We start from the raw sequence: 23,727 nt of genomic DNA on the forward strand, positions 1-23,727 counted from the left end.
AATACATATATTAATTTGATGGTAAATATACATATACTTTGCATTACTTGCAAGTTATAAATGCAGTGATATATTACATCTGTTGCCACCATAATATTAAAAATGGTATCTTTAGTTGGGGGGGGGGGGGAGGAGGACGGGGGGAGAGAGAAAGAAAGAAATTTAAAAGTTAACATGGATTGGAACAAAACAGTCAAGTAAAGAACATTTAGGTATATGTAATGTTGGTAGAATTCTATGTACCATTAATTTGAATTCTGCAGTCAAATAGAATAAAATTTCTCAAGTGGGATGAATTTTGCCGATAAATTGAGTTGTTAATTTTTCTTCAATGAGACTGGTCTATGGTCTAAGGTACTTACATCAATAATTTGAACAGATTGTACAATAGATTATGCAAAAACATATAACAGAGAAGATGAGTAAAGAAGAAGAATATATGGTGTCAGTTGCTAAAGAGGCCTTTCTTTCAGTCTTTGTGAAACCACAGTTGGTCCTGCAATAATTTTGTGGGTTTTTTTTAGATCTCTAATAATTTCATATTTTCTTTCCAAGTGGCTCATCCCATTTTGTCATCTCCTGTGTAAGAAACACATTTTACAATTTTGCTTCTCATGTTTACATTGTTGGTTTTTTTTTTGTTTGTTTTTTGTTTGTTTCTTTGTTTTTGTTTTTTGCTTTTGTTTTTGTTTTTATGATGGATTGTCAATTTTGGCATCTGAAAGTTGGTTCTCTTCATTTACAGCTGAGAACAGAGAAAGATGTGGAGATACAGAATCATTTTCAATCATTTTTGCAATCAGTGAATTAAAAAAAAAAAAAAAAAAAAGGATTAATAAAACTTAATCTACTTATATCATTATATCATTTTGTGTTTAGCATTGCAGAAATGATATGCATGAATTCATCTAACTATAATTCATCTAACTATCTACTGGTGATATATTACCTTGAATCTGAGAGCAATTACTAAACTAATGTGACTGATTTCATTCTAATTAAAAGCAATAATCTGAATGATTTCAAAACCAAAAAATTAGTGCACTAGTTAAGGCAATCTTGCTGTGATGTGTTTTGCACCAAATTTATGACCAAACTAAACCAATTTTTAAAATTTTAACATCTGCTTCTACATAACAGATGGTGGAAGGAAAAAAAAAAAAAAAGACATAATATTGTTTCATTAACTGGTATGTTTAGATTCCATCTCAATCTCTTTTTAAGGACCACTTTTCACTGAACTGAAAAATATTTTGATCATGGTTTCTCAAGGTTAGCCAAAAAATGTCTTTTTTAGGAACTTTAATGAATTAAACACTTTCATTCTATTTTTAATAAATTCCTCCTAATCAAATACATTTTAACAGTACATTTAATGTGCACAATAAGAAGCTAGCATACCTTTGCAGATGTAGAAGAAATAAAATTTATTACAGTATTTTTGGCTTAATGTTTCTTATATGACATGGAATCATAAAAACACATCAATAGACTGTCCAAAGTACATATTTTGTTTCTTACATAGACTTCCTAATATCTGGGTTTTTTATATATTATCATTACTAATGATATTGAAGTCAAGCACACAAATGTATATTTTTGCTTTTAAAATTTATTAATTTCTGTCAAAACTGTGTTAAAAACTTTTTTAAATCTGTCTGTTTTTAGAGAGAAAATGTAGAGATAATACTTTAACTCACATAAATCATGAAAATGGCAGCAAGCATTGTTTTTGTTATGGTAAATTAATATTCAAAGGATTTTTAAAGTGTTCAAAAGGTGGAGTCCTACATGAAGAAAAAGGGAAAGTAACACAGAAAGACATCTAGTTAAAGAACCTGTAAGTCAATGACAACCTTTCCACCAGCCACTTAAGCAGGACTTAGATGGAGCCTTCAGCTGTTGAGAGTATTAACTTTTAAGGAACCAGTCTGGTTTCAGTCTAAGTTACAATTTTACTCTTGAGTATAGTGGGAATTAGATCAAGCCTGTTTTATATGAAAAAGTGTGAAAACATCCACACTTTGAGGGATGAATCTTTAGCTTGAAGGACTATCTGCAGCTCTGATTTTTTTTTTTTTTTTTTTTTTTTTTTTGAGGTAGGTGAAATATTCAACCAGTCTTTGTTTGCATCAAAGAGAACTGAAGGAGCGATGTTAAAATGCCTTCCAGATCACAAAATATCATCCAAAGAGATTTTATTTGAAGAAATACAACAAAGTGGACCTCTATTCTGAATCTTTCTCATTTATACATTTATGCTGTCATCTGCTGTCATACACCATATATTTCATAAGATAGCTGTGCTTGACCAACAGAGAACTATTTTTACCACTCAGTAACTTTGATTTCTACCATAGAGCATGGGAGTTCAACTTGGAAACATCCAGCTGTTTGACTGGTTATGAACACAGTTATGTTTTAGGAAACTATTTGATAAAAAAATGAAACAAGTATTAGTATCAAATGGCACCCTTGCTGATAGCCTCTGTACTAGTTAAGGGATCAAGTGGGCATGATAAATTTGATGATCTTATGGTCTTATGCTGAATCAGTCAAATTTTCCATCATGTTTTCTGGTTCAAAACTGTACTTTTCTTTCCTATCTTGCTGGCTGCAACTGAATTATTGCATCCTATCTCTACACCATTCCCACAAAGGAAGGATTAAATTATTTGCCATTAGAAGTGGTCATTTCTACATCTGACAGATGGTTATATCAGGCTTAGCTTATGTTTACATTTAAGTTTTAAATCTGCCTCCAGAGGCTATAGCAAAAGAATTAAGGAATGGCAGAAATACTTATTAAGTTTCTAAACACAAACTGCAAAATTTGAATATTCTGCTACATGACCGAATTTTTAATTTGGACAAAAATTACTTTTAAAGTGTTCATTAATAATTTAATCAATGCTTTGAAAATGACTACAAAAATAAATAAACAAACAAACAAATAAATAAATGGTTTTTTCTTACTTGTTAACATGTTATGTAAATAGTAAAAGATCCATCCAAAGCATACCACAATTAAAATGCCCTCTGTAAAAGCTAAAACTAAGGTCGCTGCACAGATGTAAAATCATCATTTTAGGTGCCATTACTCTTCTCAAAAGATTCTAAAACAGTGAAGTTCATCAATGATGATGTAAATTTAAATTTACATGAAAAAACATTCTGATTCACTTTTGCTTAGATTTTCTCATAAATAAATAAATTATTATCTCCAATATTGAATTTCACCTGAATTATAAAGAACAAGCAGCCATTTGTAATATAATATATCTAAATTTCAAATAAATACAGGAAAATATTCCTAACATATGATTTAAGGTTTGTGTTTATTGAAACTCGGAGGTTTCAATATGGAAATGAATGGAAAGAATGAAAGAGATTTTTACCAATTAATACATAGACTTAAGAAGGTAGAGACAGCAGAGTCACATATTCTGGAGGATAAAAAGATACTAAAGATTACACAATACATATCTGAAGCTATTTGTGCCTTCATTTAGTGCAAGCCAGAATGATGTTGTGTCCCCTGCTTTAGAAAAATTTGTATGGCCATTACTGATATGAATTCACTTTTTCTAATCTGCTTAAAACTCACAGTCTATCTTTGCTACAAACAATGTAAGGTGGCAAGGATACTAAAACATAACCTCCATACTTAGACCAGTACAGCATTTGTATAGCTCCCTGAAGGATGATGTCTCTATATTAATGAAGTGTAATGAGCAGTAGCATTTTGTAGCCTCAGTTCTCCCTAGGTCCAGAGCAAAGGGAATAAGAATTATTCTCATAACATTGGTCTGTTAAAAATTCAACAGCCCTTGAATCTTAATAAAAATTATTAACTTCACCATCTGGTCAGTGGGATCGGGTACCATGAAAGGTTTTTCTTAACTCTCATGCAAGTAATTGAATGTGTAGCTGTTGACAATATAGTTTACATATAGAAACTCAAAGGTACCATACACTCTTGCCAAATATAAGTATTGTATGCTCTTCATCCATTAGCTGTTAAGAATTTGCATGGCAGCTGAAGGGAACATTACTGATGTATTGGAGCAAAGGAAGATTCACAAGTTCTTGCTCATCTCTATTTGTCTATGTTCCTCTTGCTTTCCTCTGATGGTTTGCCAGAATGGTCTTCTACTTCCAGAAATGCTGAGAATGGTTGTCCTATTTTTGACAATTCATTCCTGCAAAGAAACCTAACTATTAGCAACTTTTTCTGGAAAAATTCAATGCCTTATTTCTTAGTCAACTATAAAGGAGTCCACCTAACAGTCATATTGTTTACAAAAGCAGAACAATCTTACGGTGATAAATACTGATTAGATATGTTAAAAAGGGAAAAAAATGATTACATGATGTATGTGGATATTATATTGCCTGGCATGTTGCAATGAATAAGGTAGAACTGGACATTCTTCTAGCTGAAAGCAAAGGTACCGGTGTTATATAACTGAAGGTTATGCTGACAACTTGAAATAACACTATATGCATTGGTTCAGTCATAAATTTGGTAGATAGGTAGCTTTCAATAACCCATTTTATTTGATTACAGTGGTCCTTACATATTTGACAAGTTATAGAGAAGATTTTTATCCTCTTTTTGACCCTTTTATATTGTGCAGCTAGAATTCAAAACAGGCATCTGCCCTGGTACTGTTACTGTGAAACTATTCAAATACCATCAATAGAAAGACTGAGGAGAAGAGCCCCATATAGAAGGGCTTATCAGGAAGAGACAGGCATGTGTGTGATATAGTGGGGCTATAGAAAATTTGAAGGCAGTTCCTATGTAAGACAATTCATACAGGTTCAACACATTCTCCCTTTGGACAAAATGCTGCAGACATAGCATAGAAGAGCTGAGAACCTGAAATGTATAAATGTATTTCAAAGTCATTTTAGGTGCCTGCACTTTGTTATGCAAATTAATGAATCTGTACAAATTAGTCTGTAAGTCTCATTCATTCATTCATTCATTCATTCATTCATTCATTCATTCATTCATTTGAAAAGTACCTCTTTAGTGGTCTTGCTCAGTTTAAACACATGTATGTTTGAAGAACCAAACATGTTTCTGTTCTTGGCTACCTTTGGAGTGCTTGGTTTTGTTAATTTTAATATAAGACACAAGCAAATGCACAATTGTGACTCTGATTACCTGGGTTGTTTTTGGTGGACCATTTAAACTTTTACTCAAGCTTCTGCATCCTTAAATTAAAGACAACTACCTATCAAACATCGTTGTGAATATTTAATTTCTTAATTAATTTCTTAATTTTGTATTTGCATGGGAAAATCATTCAGTCTCTGAACTGCAAGTGTTCCATTAAGCATAGCTGCCTAGTTTTCTACATTTTTAGAAATCACCAACTTACCAATTAATTAATGTTTTTGTTATGAAGGTTGCCTTTTTTCTTTAATCTATTGGGCATAGGTGATATGCATCACACACCTCTGAGTATAAACAATCCTGTTCTCTTTACTGTTGCCGCTATTTCTGCAGTATGTACGTGTGTCTTTTGACACAAAGCCTGACCTTCTTCTGCACCTGATGACCAAAGAGTGGCAGCTTGAGCTCCCTAAACTTCTCATCTCTGTGCATGGGGGCCTTCAGAATTTTGAACTTCAGCCAAAGCTCAAGCAAGTCTTTGGGAAAGGCCTCATTAAGGCTGCTATGACAACTGGAGCATGGATATTCACTGGAGGCGTAAACACAGGTAACAGCAATATTGAAATGAAAGCACAGTGTCATCTAGGAGATTTCATCAGTTTGACCAAAAAAAAAAAAAAAGGTCTGATCAGATCAGGATAATATTGCATGTTTTATTTTATAGCTAGCTATACTATGTGTAAACAAGAAAATGGCAAGTTCATACCAGTCTGGCAGCTACCAGGGAATAAAAGGTTCACTAAAGCATGAAAAGTACACTGGGAAACTGAAAATAAGGCTTCCTGTGAGGCAATTATACTAGTACATTGCCAGTGAAGACTTTATGAAATAAACAATCAGCTACCGGGAAAGGCTACTAAACAGAAACCCAAGAAGCCAAACACTTATTGCATAAAATGGAAAACAATTTCATCCAGAAAAAAAAAAAAAAAAACCAAAAAAAAAAAACAAAAAAAAACAAAAAAAAAACTTATTTTCTCTTATAAGACCGTCTGAAGTGTGAAAGGAAAAAAGTTCTGTTTTATGGATGTGATAGAAAACATTATGGTGAATAAGTATCACTTTTTCCTTTCTGGCAGACAGCTTGACCCACTTTTTCCTATTACCCCTGGAGCAAGAGAGATAATATTGCCATTTGTATTCAAAGTTAAGAACATCTGTAACATACCATATGGGCCTTCTATGAATTCAATACAGCAGCTGCCCTGCTCTGCTGGGAGACAGCATGTAGGTTTTGGGAATAAACTATAAAACATAATTCCCTAGATGAAAAAAAACTTGGAATAAGCTTCCCAATTACCCTCCCTGAAGGAGGCAGAAAGGAGGAAAGAGTCAAGGGAAAATCAAAGAGTTCTGCTAAAAATAAATGTAAGAAGTTTTGAGACAGGACACACTTGTCAATTCTTGTCATTCTCATTTATGGCAGTAACAACACTATAATTTATTGCTTTAGTAATTTCACAAAGTGTATCCTCTTACTCTCTGTGGAAAATATTGTAATCACTCTTAATTAATCATGCATTGATTTTAGTGTGCTGTGGATCAACTCATATGTATTTAAATACGAAGGAGTGTTGGGCTTTTTAGTTTCCAAAACATATCAAATTTTAAACAATATTCACAGAAGCAATATAAATAGCAAAGAGGAATAATTTATTGACTGTTAGATAGATAAACAGATACACACATGTGTCATAAGGAAAAAAATCAGGTTAAATATTGACCTCTCTTTTGTGGTGATAATAAGTTGACTTGTTGGCAGGTACTGTTGTAATGATAAAGGTAAAGGCAGATTTTAAAAAGAAATGTTAAAACATATTAGAAAACTGTAGATGTTGTACATTCACTGCAGTGTGCACACCAGCTCTGGAAATAAGACTGCAGAAATTTTGTAGATGACAACGAAATATATAATATTTGCGTTTGGGAAAAGGATGACTGCATCATACCATTTTTCAAAACATCATAGTTGTGAATGCCAAAACAAAATGAACAAAACAGAAAAAATGAATATAATTACTGTTGAAAATGATATCTTCTTTTCCTGTAATCAAAAGTGATCTAGTCAAACCAATTGAATTCATATTGCTGTGAGTTATAAATAGACGTAACTTCAGAAGCCGTTGTGCATTATCAGCTACCTTTCGTTGCTCCTTTTGAATTGTGTAACAAAACATCTCATTGACTCAAAGCTAGGTTTTCAAATTGTTTAGGTGAAAATTCAGTGTTTAACATGAACTTGTGAGAACTTAGAATTTCTGTATCTAGTCAGTTCAGTTCATGATGAATTTTTACATCATATTTCTCTTAACAAAATGTATAATTGAAAAATCCTGAGATACTGCTGTTGCATTGTGATGCAGTGATGTGACAAGAATGGTACATACTTAATTATAAGCATAACTGTTAAATAAACAAGTGTTGTGTTTTGTTTGTTTGTTTTTTTTTTTTTTTTCCCGAATATTCATGCTATACTGAAATTGGATTATCCTACTTAGCAGGATTTTTACTTTTTTTTTCAGGGGGAGGGGGTGGTAATCTAGCCAAATATTCTGCTCCAAATCATGTGGATTGTTGGGTTATAATTTTAAAAATAATACCTGGGTATAGGTTGTTTATTTTTCCTTTCATGCTACAGGAAGGAAATTTGACACAAGAACTTTGTTTCTTTCTTACATGGCTCATTTAAAACGATGGTAATATATGGCTAAAATTGTACCTGTTGTATAACTCTTATAATGCCTATCCAGTCATTTTGAAATTCCTAGAATCAGAACAAGAGGCAAACAGAGAAACCAAATAACAGAAAATGTCCACAGCAAATCCACAGGTCTGCCTCAATACAGCTACATAAATAATATTATTTATAAAATATTATTGATGCCCAGGTCAAAAATTATTTACTGTAAAGGAAAGAGGAATGACACATATCCTCTGCACCTCTGAAATGCTAACAAAACTGGTCTAAAGCATATAAGCAGCAGTACCAGAAAGCACAGGGAAGAGAGCTGGGAAGCATTCATTCTCTCTATACTAATTTCTATTTTCATGCTGATCCTTAGGTGACAGTTTGTTGGAAAGAATGACTGAATAGTTCAACATAGAGTAGTGAAATTATTTTTTTCAGACATTCAGATACAAAGAAACTTTACATATTTTTCTCATTCCTGTACTTGTTCCTATGCTTGGGAAGGATACATATACCATATATCTGTTTGTGTGGATGTGTGAACACAAGCGCAGATAAACATGTTACAGTAAGCTATCAATATTTATTTGATTATTATTATTATGGCCTGTGCTTTTTTTTTTTTCCCTGCTACTTCATTTAATAATTTTGTAGATCACAAAAGTATTCATATCTTTACTTAATTGCAAGTGTTAAGTTGCAAGTAGCTTGCATTAATTGTATAGGAGTTCCCTAAAAAGGGATTCTATACTGCATCCACACGTTCCCAAAAAAAAAAAAAAAAATGTCTATTTTATGCTTTTTTTTCTTTTTTTTTCTTTTTTTCTTTTTTTCTCCAGGGGTCATTCGCCATGTTGGAGATGCACTGAAAGATCATGCCTCAAAATCTAGAGGGAAGATATGCACCATTGGTATAGCTCCCTGGGGGATTGTTGAAAATCAGGAGGACCTGATTGGCAAAGATGTAAGCCCTATGTGGACATAGGTTACCTCCAATGTATATAAATATTCCAGTTATTTTGTTTTTCTCTCCATCCTGCATTTAACAATTCCTTACAGAATTATTGTCTGTAGCAAAAAAAACAATGCATACATAGAGTTGCCATTACAGTTGATAACAGTTTTGATATAGCAACAAGAACAGCAGCAAGTCAAGAAACAGGAATTTGCATTATCTTCTAATATATATATATATATATATATATATATATATATATATATAAAGTAATTTCATTAAATGTTATTCTAACAAATATACTAATGCATCATCCTTACATCAATATGAACTTTGAAGATTGCCGAAGCAAAATCTGATTGGAAACCTTGAATTCAGATGCACTTTGCAACACTATGATGGATCGATTAAGTTCATAACTATAGACAGTTCTCTGTACAACATATTCCATCCTATTCTTTTTTATTACTGCAACTGGGAAAAGACTTGTAAATATCGGCCATGAGATCAGACCTCACAGAGTAATTATGCCAGTCACCTTCCATTGGTTCTTCCAAAACAATACCAAGGATTTGGGTATTTTGATCTTGGGCAGCCCTTTGAGAAGCCAGGTATGTGGGCTGCTTACCGACTTCAACTCAGCAAGTGGGGCACAAGTGTGTTGGGCAGCAAGCTCTCTGGGCTAATTACCAGGCCTTTGAACTAGGTTTGATGAGGGAAGGGAGCTAAAAGTGACAGAGAAGGGCTGGGTGAAGTTGTCACTGCTGTCACTGTTGAAGATAGTAGGGAAAAACGTCTGGGTTGTCCCATAGGATTGTCTGAGGGCTCCTCAGAGAAGGTAATGATCCCAATACCCTGTCCAGAATTTTTCTCTTCTTGCATTCCTCCAGGGGTAACTGTGCCTGCTGCTTCCCTAAAGTGCCTGTATACCAATGTGTGGAGCATGGGAAATAAACAGGATGAGCTTGATATCTGTGTTCGGTCACAGGGCCATGATCTCGTTGCAATCACAGAGATGTGGTGGGACAGCTCGCACAGCTAGAACATTGTCATGGAGGGCTATGTCCTTTTTAGGAAAGACAGGCTGGGGAAGTGAGCGGGTGGGGTTGTCCTTTATGTGAGGGAGCAATTAGAATGTACCCAGCTCCACCTGGGGGAGGGTGATGGTCAAGTGGAGAGCTTGTGGGTGAGAATTAAGGGGTGGGCTGGTATGGGGGACACTGTTGTGGGGGTCTACTACAGGTCACCAAATCAGGAGGAGGAGGAGGTCAATGAGGCCTCCTACAAGCAGCTGCTAGTAATCTCACGATCACAGGTGCTGGTTCTTATGGGGGACTTCAATTTTCCAGACATCTGTTGGGTAAGCAACTCGGCCAGGCATGTGCAGTCCAAATGGTTCCTACAATGTGTTGAAGACAATTTTCTGATGCAGGTTGTGGAGGAGCCAATGAGGCAGGGGGTGCTCCTGGACCTTGTCCTTACCAACAGGGGTGGGCTTGTTAGGGATTGTGAAGGTTGGGGGCAGCTTGGGATGCAGTGACCATGAAATGGTGGAGTTCAAGATGGAACTTGGTGGAAGAAGAAAGGCTAAAAGCAGAATTGCAACCCCGGACATTCAAAGAACCAACTTCGACCTCTTCCAGGACCTGCTTGGGAGTATCTCATGGGATAGGATGCTAGAAGGTAAGGGTGTTTGTGAGAGCTGGGCTACTTCTTCCAAGCTCAGGATTGGTGCATCCCTAAGAGTAGGAAATCAGGGAAGGGGGGCAGAAAACCTGCATGGATGAGCGAGGAGCTCATTGATAAGATCAAAAGGAAGAGGAAGGTTTATGAAATGTGGAGAAAGGGCCTGTCCTCTTGGGAGGAGTATAGAAGTGTTGTCAGGGCCTGCAGGGATGTGACAAGGAAGGCTAAAGCCCACCTAGAGATGAGGCTTGCAAAAGAGATAAAAGAAAATAAGAAGGGTTGTTGTTGTTGTTGTTGTTGTTTTTAAGTACGTTAACAGTAAAAGAAAGATTAGGGATAATGTGGGTCCCTTGCTGAATGAAGGGGGTGTCCTAGTAATGGGAGACACTGAGAAGGTGAAGATACTGAATGCTTTCTTTGCTTCAGTCTTTGCTTCAAGGACTACCTCTCCCCTGGGACTCCTCAATCCTGGAGGGAGGAGAAAGAGTCTGGGAAGTAGAGATCTCCCCCCTAGTTGACACGGGAGTGGTTCGGGAGCGTCTGAGTGGGCTCAACGCACAAAAATCCATGGGTCCCGATGGGATGCCTCCACGTGTGCTAAGGGAGTTGGCAGAGGTGATCACCAAACCACTCTCTATCATCTTTGAAAGGTCCTGGATAACAGGAGAGGTGCCTGAAGATTGGACAATAGCCAATGTCACTAGAGTCTTCAAGAAGGGCAAGAAGGAGAATCCGGGAAACTACAGGCCAGTCAGTCTCACCTCTGTCCCTGGAAAGGTATTGGAACAGCTTGTTCTGGATACCATCTCCAAGCAATTGGAAGAGAAGAAGATTATGAGGAGTAGTCAGTATGGATTCAGCAAGAGGAAGTCATGCTCGACCAACCTCATTGTCTTCTATGATGGCATCACCAACTGGGTAGATGAGGGGAGAGCAGTGGATGTCATCTACCTTGACTTTAGCAAGGCTTTTGATACTGTCTCTCATGACATCCTGCTAGCAAAGCTGAGAAAGTGTGGGATAGAGGAGTGGACAGTAAGGTGGGTTGAGAACTGGCTGACTAGCTGAGCTCCGAGGGTGGTGATCGGTGGTGCAGAGTCTGGCTGGAGACCTGTGACTAGCGTTGTTCCCCAGGGGTTGGTGCTGGGTCTGGTCTTGTTCAACATCTTCATCGATGACCTTGATGAGGGAATAGTGTCTGCCCTCAGCAAGTACACTGATGACACAAAGCTGGGAGGAGTGACTGACACGCCAGAAGGCTGTGCTGCCATTCAGCGAGACCTGGCCCGGCTGGAGAGATGGGCAGGAAGAAACCAAATTAGGTTTAGTAAGAGCAAGTGTAGAGTCCTGCACCTGGGAAGGAACAACCGCACGCATCAGTACAGGCTGGGGGATGACCTGCTGGAGAGGAGCTGTAGAGAAGGACCTGGGGGTCCTGGTGGATGACAGGTTGACCATGAGCCAGCAGTGTGCCCTCGTGGCCAAGAGGGCCAAGGGGATCCTGGTGTGCGTTAAAAGGATTGTGGTCAGCATGTCAAGGGAGGTGATCTGCCCTGGTCAGGCCTCACCTGGAGTATTTTGTCCAATTCTGGGCTCCCTGGTACAAAAAAGACAGGGATCTCCTAGAAAGAGTCCAGTGGAGGACAACAAAGATGCTACAGGGCCTGAAACATCTTCCTTATGAGGAAAGACTGAGAAAGCTGGGTCTGTTCAGCCTGGAGATATTCAAGGCCTGTCTAGACACCTGCCTGAGCAGCCTGCTCTAAGGAACCTGCTTTGGCAGGGGGGTTGGACCCGATGGTCTTTCAAGGTCCTTTTCAACATCTTCGATTCTGTGATTCTAGAATAGGCACAGCTGGTATTTCTTACACTCCTTCACATCATCCTTCTCTTTTAAATCTATACTGTCAGTCAGAAACTTTAACCCCCTTGATTTGAAATGGATTATTTTATTTTATTTTATTTTATATTACACTGGCTAGTTGGAGATTTTTTGAGTTTCTTTCTGCCTCACCTCTGTTTCACTCTAAAACATTCTACCTGGAAATAAGTATGAGTGAAGAAGTAATACAGTGTATGTGCACATTTTTCATAATGATCATTTTGTTTTCTAAATCAATATAACTCATTCTTCTTGGTATATTTGTCCATTAATAAGTTGGGGAGGGGAAGAAGATTCAATTACCAGTTAAGTCCAGAGGAACTACAGTGAATGTGAAGAAATTGATCCAGTTGGGATTTGTTGCAGTTCACTATTAAAGCTCAGTTATTAGGGACAATGCTTATTAACATAGGTTGATATTCTCCAGTACCACAAGTGCTTGTATAATAAGGCTACCAATATATACAAAAAGCAAACAGGATATGGTACTGCAGAAGTAATAGAGAGTCTATATATAAATATGAATTTTTCTGAGATATAATGCAAAAGGCAGAAATTGTTAATCAAAAAGATAAGCTGCATCTTGTTAAAGAACTATAAGGTTAACGTACACATCAATTTCAAGTAAGCAATATTTACTGATTATGCATGGAGTTCTTCTGGTAGCATTGTAAGAAGAAATCAGTCAAATAAGAACATCAAATTGGTCCTGAATTCTGGGACATTTTTATTCCTCCATTAGGTATTTCCACTTTTTGGAAGCTACATACCACAGTTCACAAAAGTATCCACTTTTAAGGGGATTCTGTAGCCTTCCTTATGAAAGTATTGAAGAAAGAAGATGACTTCCCAGCTGTTCCAGCCAAGTGGAACAGTACTCTGATTGTTGTAGAAAATAATCTTCTTACCATAAAAGGACTTTTTGTCCAGTGCATGCAGTTTCTTTTGAAACATTTGGTGGGGAAGCTTTTTGAAATCTTATGTTGGATATTAGGAGAAATTTCTTTACAGAAAGAGTTGTGTGGCATTGGAATTGGCTGCCCAGGGAAGTGGTCAAGTCACCATCACTGGAAGTCTTCAAGAAACATGTAAATTTAGAACTTGGTAGATGGTTTAGTGCTAGAGTTTAGTGTTATGTTAAAAGTTGAACTAGATGATCTTAGAGGTCTTTTCCAACTTGAATGATTCTATGATTCTGTGAACATCTGAGTGCACTATATTGACTGGCTCATTAGAGGTGAATGCTGTGAAATGAACCAAGAAGAGGAAATATAAATAATACCATAGGAATGTAAAATGTACTGCCATTAAGCAAGAAACACAAGGCACAAAGGATTATGTAGGGAAAGAAATGTCAATGAATAGTAAAAGACCTGTTGAACTCTAGCATCAACATGGTTTTATGTTTATGTTCACTAAGTCTAGTTAAATTATGATCAAAACTAAAGAGTTGTCAAAACATCCCCTCACAGCTTAGAGCGGAATCAGATATAGAAAACTTTCTTAGTCATGGAATATTTGCGGGGGTGGGGAGGACATTATTTCACATCACCCAGTGCATGCTTTTGCTCTTTGCTTCATGGCACACTGGGCTTGCTCAGCAGAGCCATGCCTCTGCTAACATTCCAGCCCTTGTCATCTTTGAAGTCATAGATGAGAAGTTTTGTTACATCTACCATCCAAATCAGCTTGTGAAGCCCAAGGGCTTTCTTCAGACTCTTGAAGAGAAGTGCCCAAGTAAATCAAGCAACATATTACTGTTGTTTGCTATTTGTTATTGTGATGGTCCCTGAGGAGACTAGTCTTACTCCAGTATGGTAAAAGCAATACAGTAGAAAATAGTGCCTATCTTAACAAACTTAAATTCTATTTTCAAACCAAAGCACGTGAGGGGAAAGTAGTCAGTTGTCTTATTTCCAGTTTTCTGTTAGAAAAACTGAGAAAGGTGGCTCTCTTAGTCTTGTAGAAAATGTATATCACAGCCATGTTTCTCCTTACACACAGAGCCATCTTTCCATTTAAAAGAGCTCAGTCTTTGTAGCAAGCATGTGATTGCACCCTTTCAGTGTCCATTAATTCCTAGTCACCTCAGTAGAGAGAGTGTCTGGATTAGAAGTAGAGCATTGATTTTAGTACTTTGCATATACTCAGTGAAATCATCCAGACGTCTCATTTTTAGTCCACAGAAGTGAGTATTTTAGACTTAAATCAGGATATCCTTTTATTGTGTGACATAATGAAGAAATGGACACCTTCAGCATGATATCACTGATCAGTGGCAATGCTGTAGTACATGACCTACTAACTTAAGTAGAAAGCATTGATTTAGTAAATAAAGTTTTAAAAACAATAGCTAAAACATGTTTTGCTTACTAAATTCATTGAAAATAAAAGTGACCTTCTGTGTTGTCACACTCCAAAAATCCTGTCCACTCCAAAACATGTCACCCTCTCTTCCATGCCCACTATAAAAATAAAATGTGGATCCAGCATATAGACATAGGAAGAAATTCATAAATTCTCTAATAATTTATTGTTTTTTATTTATCTTACTTAGAGTATGATTACATGGGTTACAGTGTTTCCCCATACCTCTTCATCAATCTCAGATTTACACTCAACAACTAGCGTATAGAAAAAAATGAAGCTCAACAGAAATCTTGGAGAAAGTGGAATACTTACGATTTTATCAGAAGCGCTAGCCTGTAAAGGGGAAGCCACAGAGGTCAACTTAAATCACTTAGTACAGCAGAACACACAAAGAATATTGTGTGTTCTCAGCAGACTTGTAACATAACACACATTCTGCATCTAAGCAAAAAGTACTATCAGAAAGAAAAATACTTTCTAACAGTAAACTGCTACATATATCAACCTAATATTTACTACTGTGTATGTATATAGTATACACTAACCCTTTGCATGTCCTCCATGTTCCAGAATAAATTATCTTTTTTACTCTTTAGCATTCAAATACTTGAGACAAAGCCATTTCCAATTGTAAATGTTTTTTACAGACTTCACTTATGTTAAAGAACAGATGCCTGCTCTGTTTCTCTTTCTCTTTTGTACTGTTCAGAACATTCAGAAAAAGAAATAATAATAATAATAATTAATAATAATAATACCTGAGTGGTGAGTATACTGCTACTTGAAGCCTACTCTCCCCTACTCTCCCATAGAGCTGAAATCAAAAAAAAAAAAAAAAAAAAAAAAAGGAGAAAAATCTGTTTCTTTTAATATAAAACCTGGATTTACATTAGATTAAATAAAAGTTGAATAAAAATTTAAATATTTGTTTTGTTGAAAACAACAACAAACAAAAAACTAGCTTTCATATTCTGTGTCTAGAAAAATATTTTTGATTTATTAAAGGCTGCAGTTTCAGAGTAATTATTTTTTATCTCAGTGCAGTTGCTGGATTTCATAACTGTAATTGGATGTTAAAGTACGTCATCACCAAAGTTTTGTCTAGGATGTTCAAATAGTACTCAAAGCAGAACACTGCAGACCTGTTCTATGTGCTTTGTTTTATCTTCCATTTTTTCAATATTGATTTGTATAGTGGAAGATGGAGAATATTTAGAAGCTGGAAGGTTGTATACACCTGGGATGTCAAGGTCACAAGTGACGTTGTTTCAAGTCAGGCTTTCATGGAACAGGCACTTCTAGAATGAACCTCTCAAAGCCACTGGGACAATAACTGACTAGCCAACTTATTCAGGGAAGGTTGGATCCTTCCATATTGTAGTACAATGTATTTTTTTAATAATTAACAACTTGATTACTTTATAACACAATACTTTTTCAGGAAGATGAACATTGTGCTGAAATTTAGTGTCAGACCTGATATACAACATAGGGAGTAATTTATTTCTATAATATTGGTCATGGGTCAGACACATCTCTACTTATAGAACAAGTAAACTGGAGGTATAGAAAACATGTCTAATGAGGAAAGCTTACAGTCCTGGGATTGTTTACTATTTATTACAGTCAGATTGACTGAGGCTTTTTTTCACCAACACAGCAAGTTCTACTCCTTTCTCAATGATCTTATCTGTAAATCCTTCATTATAAATAACTTCATCCAAGTACCACTCCGTCAGAACTAACTGCCCTTTGTTTTCAGAATACCACCAACATCCCTGAGATCACCGAAGGTTATCATCTAAACCAGAAAAAAAAAAAAAAAAGAAAAAAAAAATTTAATTTAAGAATTGCTGTCTCCTTAAGAATTATTATTTCCTTACATATGTGAAAAAAAAAATAAATCACACAGCTGTCAAGCATAATAGACGTGTAGCCAGAGCTCACCATTTTAAACCACACTCTTTAAAATATATGCCAGTGAGTCTTAGCATAAGTATAGCATTCATATTGCCTGGTTTGTATGTTCATATGTCCTGGTTTCAGTTAGGACAGAGTTAATTGTCCTCCTAGTAGCTGGTAGGGTGCTATGTTTTGGATTAGGATGAGAAGAGTGCTGATAACATGGTGATGTTTTAATTGTTGCAGAGCAGTGCTTACACAAAGCCAAGGACTTTTCAGCTCAGAGTGCTGATAACAGGGTGATGTTTTAGTTGCTGCAGAGGAATGCTTACACCAAGCCAAGGACATTTCAGCTTCTCACTCTGTCCTGCCAATGGGCAGGCTGGGGGTGCAGCAAGGGCTGAGAGGGGACAGACCCAGAACAGCTGGCCCAAACTAGCCAAAGGGGTATTGCATACCATCTGACATCATGCTGAACAATATATAGGGGTGGCTAGCTGGGGTGGGAGGGCCAGACTGCTCTGGGTTAGTCTGGGCATCGGTCAGCGGGTGGTGAGCAATTACATTGAGCATCACTTGTTTCGTCCACATTATTATTAGTAGTAGTATTACCATTATTACTGTTGTTATTATTATTATTATTATTATTATTATTATTATGTCTTAATAAACCGTCTTTATCTCAACTTTCAGGCTTCACTTTCCCATTTCTCTCCCCCATCCCAGAGAGGGAGATGGGAGGGTGAGCGAACGGCTGTGTGGTGTTTAGCTGCCACTCAGGTTAAACCACAACAGTCCTTTTTGGCACCCAACGTGGGGCTCGAAGGGTTGAGATAACGACAGATCAGACCAGAGTATGTTAAACTAAAATTGGTGTAAGTATTAGACCTGCTTAATCACAATTAGACCTGCTAGTCACAATGCTGATTGCTTTAACCTCAAGTCTGCTGTTTCTGTTTTCCAAATTGAGTTTTACAGCATGTTACTTTCTGTATGTGCTCCCTGTTGTGCTGTTTATCCTTTCTGGGCCCTGGTTTAAGATTGTTATGGTACTGTGCAGTGTAACAGTGGCTTATGATATGATGAAATTTCTGGTCATGACTCTAACCTCGTATTTGTACTCAGCACTCTTGTCAACTCTATACTTTGGAAACCATATCTCGGAAACTGTTAACAATTACACCTATTGCCTTCTTTCATCAGGGAGCCAACCTGTGGAGGGGAAATGGGGAGATATTTCTTCCTACTTGTTCAATCTCCCTTTATTCTTCACCACCCTCTTATCCTCCGAGCTTGTTATGATAGCTCTCCAAGATGTTGAATATCCTTCAGATACTCAGACCAGCATGTTCTTGTTGTTATGTCTCCTGAATGCGCTTCAGGTTTCGTTTGAGGTTAAAACAACTACTTAGGAATCTCATCCAGAGATCTGTCCTGAGGAGGAAAATTAACTCTGTCCTAACTGAAACCAGGACAGCATACAAAACAACACATACCTCAGACTGTCAAAATTGGCTCAATATTTTCTTTTCATTGTTTCTTAGTTCATCTGAATAAGAATGTTAGCTTACAGTATGAGACAACTTTGTTTTCTCCTTCATATCTCTTTGTTTAACATTGTGAGAAGTATTATGTTTTCCTTTATCTGCTTTCTGAAAGTTTCAGAATATAAATAAAAGTTACAAATCTGATGCAACCAATTATTCATTATGCCATAGGATTTGCAGTTACAAGTTTTGAATTACAGTTGGTAGACATTTTGCAATTATCTTTAAAGAAATATATTATGGATTGAAGTTAAATTGAATTGCTGAAAAAGAAGAAGATTACAGATAGCTGTAAATGATTCACAAGTTAATTTCAGTATGGCTTTTTTTTCAGTGTCAAAGCAATGGAGCTCCCTTTCCATGCCTAGTCTGGGCCAGGAAATAATTACTCTAAGAAAAATTGTAAGGAAGAGGGATTTAGCTCGAATTGTAAACTACAATGTGAGAACCATGCCTGAGGCAAAGCTGGGCACAGACATGTTACAGAGGCTTTAAACAGTGATGCTTCCAGGATCCTTTAAGTTAAACCAAGAACTACTCTATTCCCTGGGGTGCCCCAGAACAGTGGGGCTTCAGATAAGGTATAATTTGAACAACAGCTGCTAGGTCTTTTTGAAGCAAAACACACATTTTTCTTTTTCTTTGCACCATAACAGTGAATGCACTAAGTTAGTTGTTAGTTGTAAATGCCTTGCCTTCTTCTAGACTGCACAAATTTATGTTGGATAGCATGCATAGGGACAGATGGAGGCATGTGCTAGTTGGCGTGTTACTGGACAGCACCCAATCTGGGCTTTCTCTCACTGCATCAGTTTGACAGTCAATGCCAATGAATGATATGCCTTGTCCCCTGCCCTGGGGCATCCAGCACCTGGTTTGTCTTCTGTCACCTGTCTCATTACGTTTTGCTTATTTCCTATGTTGAGATATCCCAAGTGATTTTTCAGATATTGTCCCTGTTCTGAGTCTCATGTGACAATGGGGAATGAAAACCAAGCATAGCAGTGTTTTTAATTCAAGGGCAACCATTGCAGTTGGCCTAGTTCCTCACCTGTTGACAGCCCAAGGGACCCAGCCCTCACCCTGCGGAGCATGGATATTGCCCTACAGCATTCTACTTTCATATTAATTAACCCTTATTTAGAAGGGTTATATTGTGTATAAATACTTCCTTTCAACTCTGTAAAGGAAGCTGTCAGGGGACATTATTTCCTCCTCTCAATGCAGAAAGTGGATCAAAATTATTCCCTCTTCTCAGTGCAGAAAGAGGATGGGAAGAAATTAAAAAGTCAAACTTTTTCTAACCTTTTAACTTGCCTGTAAAATGTAAAGAATTGAAAAGGACAAAGGAATGGGAACTGCAAGAGTGAGAAACTGAAATCTGCTGAGTGATGTTGTAAACCAATATCCCTCAAGGAAATAGCCTCAAAGCCTAAGATTTTGTTGTGTTCCTGAAGATTTTTTTATCTTTTAATCACAATAGAAATTTGTGATCTTCATTACAAAAAAATGATTTTCTCTTTTTGAAGTGTGCATGTTGTGAGCAGTTTGATTGAAAATAATTGCAGCCTTGTTTTTACATCTATAAATTTTATTAACATAATTCACCTTGTAGTTAGTCATCAGGCATGGAACTAAAGCATAGCCTTCTAATCTGCTCTTAAGCAGCATTACTATGCCAATTACTATGTCAATATGTGGAGTCTTTTGTGCTGCATCTTATTAGAAATGTGGGTCAACCCATGACCCTTAGAAAATCCGGAGATATGGCTCTTGGGGACAAACCACAGCCCTTCAGTAAAACTGCATTCACAGCAACAGATTTTCTTTCTTGTAATTGCACAATGAATAGGTGAATCAAGTCATTCCTCCTCTTGAAGATCTTGCTGTCCTGTGCCTTCCATACTGAGAAGACAGGTAGCAGTTGCCAGGCTTGTAACTGTTTTAGCTTGAATTTATTTGTGTGAGAAAGAACCTTCTTTCTCTTTCTGACAGTAGCAAGAGACACATGGTTCTGTGTCTGTAGAAGCTAGTTAATGAGCGTGTTCCAGCAGCATGCTGATAGCTCTTAAGCTATACTCCCCTTGTAGAAGAAATGCTTTATGAATGGGACTCCAAAAGAAATAGTATAAAAAGAAACATGAGCCAAAGCTATCACCTGTTCCTGCAGTGTCATGCATGCCCTTGCTTTTGGCCAGCTGCCCCCTCATGTTCTCAGAACTATTTCCTTGCTTTTCCAGGACAGAGAGCTTGCAAAGTACTCTCTGTGGGACAGTTTAGAACAGCAGCAGATGCCCATGGGTTTCTCCTTGCCATTGATGAGTTGACCAAAGTGCTGCAAGAATTAACAAGTGAAATAAATAGTTAGGGATCTCTGGCCAAAAATAATAACAATAATAAAAAATAACATAATATTTATAAAGAATTGTTTATCAATTAGAGAACTCTTTTGAATAACAGAAAGGGGCAGAATTTTAGAAACAAATTAGTAACCATATTTCTGTGTGCAAGTAGTCCTGCCAAAATGTAAGAGTAAACATTTTTGTGCATTAAAAAGGACAAGTTTTTGTTAGATTTCCAAAAAGTACAATGCCAGAGCTGTGAAGAAAATTCCTTGCAGAGGAAGCATAACACAGCTGTTTTGTGACAAGTCACTTCAGCATTTCTTCAGCCAGGACTTCATCTTACAAACTGACAGTTTTGTCTTTCCAAAAAGAAAATGTATGTGTAAAAAATACAGGGAACTATACTTCTATCAAACGTATTTGAACTATCAGCCAGAATCCCTCAACACAACACCAATTCTTTTGTCACATCAGTGCAGCCTTATTTATGTAGACCCACTGAAGTAGCTGACAGCCAAATATGACACAGTGCTTTGCTTGGTCTGAGTGGAGGCTATGAATGGAACAGCTCTGCAGTAATTTAATCTGTTTGTCTACAAAAGAGTTTCTCTTGATGAAAACAAATCAAAAGAAGTGTAGCAGGCTCCTCAGTGAATGGAAACTTTCTGAAGCTATTGTCAATGTAAGTAACTGTCTTTGTACTATGATAAAAATAACTCAATATTATTTTTTTTCCAATAAAATTGAAAATATGGTGTAATATCATGTTTATACCTCTCCAAGAGTGGCATTCACCTGTGCTGGGGTGTCTGTAGGGGGTCTCCTGAACTGGTGGCTCTCAGTGAGATAAAACAGGGGCCTGGTCCTTGTGGAGGCTATCAAAGAATCAAAGAGTTAAATTGGAAGAGAATAGGGGTTAGGACAACATTGTTGAAAGACAGCAACAGACAGACTGCATGTGTGTAGTGTTATAGACCTTTGGAGATTATTAGCTGGACTTGTCATTGAAACAGTGGCCATTGATGTAACTGAAACAGGTAACTCTGGAAGAATCTTCAAGAAATGTCTGCATTTAAAGAGTCAGTGTTTGTAAAAGGTAGCCACACTGCTTTAAGTGCCAACGTTATTTTCTATTTTGCAAAGGAAGCAAGCAGTGCTCAAATGCAATATTTCAATAGTCATTTACAAACTATCGTCTTTTAATTGTCTTGTCAAATGTTATCTTTAACTGATTTAGTTCAAATGGTCTTTTTTTTTAGTACTATTTCTTCTGTCTCTAAAATGCAGGTGGTCCGACCATACCAGACGATGTCCAATCCCATGAGTAAGTTGACAGTGCTCAACAGTATGCATTCTCATTTCATTTTGGCTGACAATGGCACTACTGGCAAATATGGAGCAGAAGTGAAACTCCGTAGACAACTGGAAAAGCACATTTCACTTCAGAAGATAAATACAAGTGAGTAACATTTTCTTTTTTTTTTTTTTTCTTTTTTCTTTTTTTAATAATTACAATTCTATCAAAGTAACTAATTTTAAATAGGCAATAAGGTCTGTATATTCTGGGGAGTAATTCTACTATCTAAAGTGATGAGTATGAGATAATAGAGGCAAATAATAGTGAATCAAGTGAATAAATTTTGATTTCAGAGTACCGTGGGTGAGAACGAAGCACTAAAAGATGTATGAATTTGTTCATATATCTTGAAACTTGCCTGAAACAAGTTCAGGGTATATTTGTCAATATATATGACAATATATATATATGTCTCTTGTGGTTCAACTTAGATCTTTGGTACCCCATCTCCTTAAAACTGTATATAGTTCCAGTCCCCTTCATTTCATAATGAAGACAATAGAATCAATAAGGACAGAGAAAAGGGTGACAAAAAGGGAGAGCTTTTCATGAAAAGGCCTTTGCAAGTGCTAATATTTGTGGATGTACAGAGGGATATGAAATGACAAATGTGTACGACATTGAAAAGTTGCAGGAGAAATGACTGCACAACTCAAGCAGTCCCAGAGCCAACAATATTTAGAGGCTGAGATTGTTTCCATATAAGTGATACTCTATGTTTGCACTATGTTTCTTAGTCCTAGGCAGCTGTCATTAACCACAGTTAGAAACAGAATATAAGGCCAGATGGTCCTTTGCTCTCTTCTTTTATGACTATTTTGAGATATCACTTTCCATAACATGATCAGACTGAAGCATCAGGTCTTCTCTCAAGGTTGTATCTTTTCTTTTACAAGCATATCCCACTTTTCTACATAAAATGAGAAAAAAATATATCATTTGCATAAAAGATTAAATTTCAATATTAGTATTATTATTTCTGTAGTATTACAGATAATTAATCTAGGTGGGGAGTTTATTACCTTTTTTGATATTTTGGGTTATTTTTTTTTTTTTTAGTAGTAGTATTTGCTTCTATTTACAATCATTTAGTTTTTAGAAACTTAGTGCTATCAAAAGAGAAAAAGATCTGTTCTGTAAATTTAGCCTAAGACCTACTCAGGGAAAAAATCTTCCACTGGAAAGTTGCCAGGCAGTATTTTTTTCAGTCTTAGAATCATGGGACCATATGGTTTGGTAAAGACCTTCGAGATCATCAAGTCCAACCACCAACCTGACTGAGCAAACCTCAGCGTTGTACTTCCATAAGCTACCTTTAAGAATAAAAACAGAACTTGTTTTACAAAGTAATCATAGACGGTCTTTCTGATGCTCTGTAAACACGTAATTTTGAGTCCAGAAAGGGTGATATTTTTGTGATTTGGGAATTTGAAATTGGGATAAGATTAGGAAATGCATCTACCCATCCAGATATCGGATGATAATGAATTACCGGCAGACCCAGTCTGATGAACAAAAAGGAGCATTTTGGCAATACTTGATAAAGCTTTCTGAATCATGAGTATAGTCTGTGCTTAAACTGAAATATTTTGATACTTAGATCTTTCAACACCACTGTGTGAATCAGTTGATTGCAAGTTGTTCTCAAAATGAGAGCAATCCAGGCTTTTATATTTTATGATATCAGTGTATACATTGTTTTTTCTCAGATCATGTGTATTGTACACACAAGTGTCTTCTAAGTGTATGTGTATCCTTAGCAGATGCAGATAGTGTGTTCTAAGCCTAGGCTGACCAGAACAAAGC

At 36.6% G+C, this 23,727-nt stretch overlaps 1 protein-coding gene across 1 annotated transcript in view; it reads left to right on the top strand.

The window, feature by feature from the left end:
• Positions 1-23,727, top strand: part of TRPM3 (transient receptor potential cation channel subfamily M member 3) — a gene marked incomplete at both ends in the record, with an annotated part of 432,651 nt that overhangs the window by 286,098 nt on the left and 122,826 nt on the right. The window contains 3 exon segments of the mRNA XM_082784267.1: positions 5,522-5,735; positions 8,717-8,841; positions 21,852-22,023. Coding sequence (XP_082640393.1) covers positions 5,522-5,735; positions 8,717-8,841; positions 21,852-22,023 — 511 coding nt within the window.

The sequence above is a fragment of the Aythya marila genome (genome assembly GCF_965140915.1).
Source record: "Aythya marila genome assembly, chromosome: Z".
NCBI lineage: Eukaryota > Metazoa > Chordata > Aves > Anseriformes > Anatidae > Aythya > Aythya marila.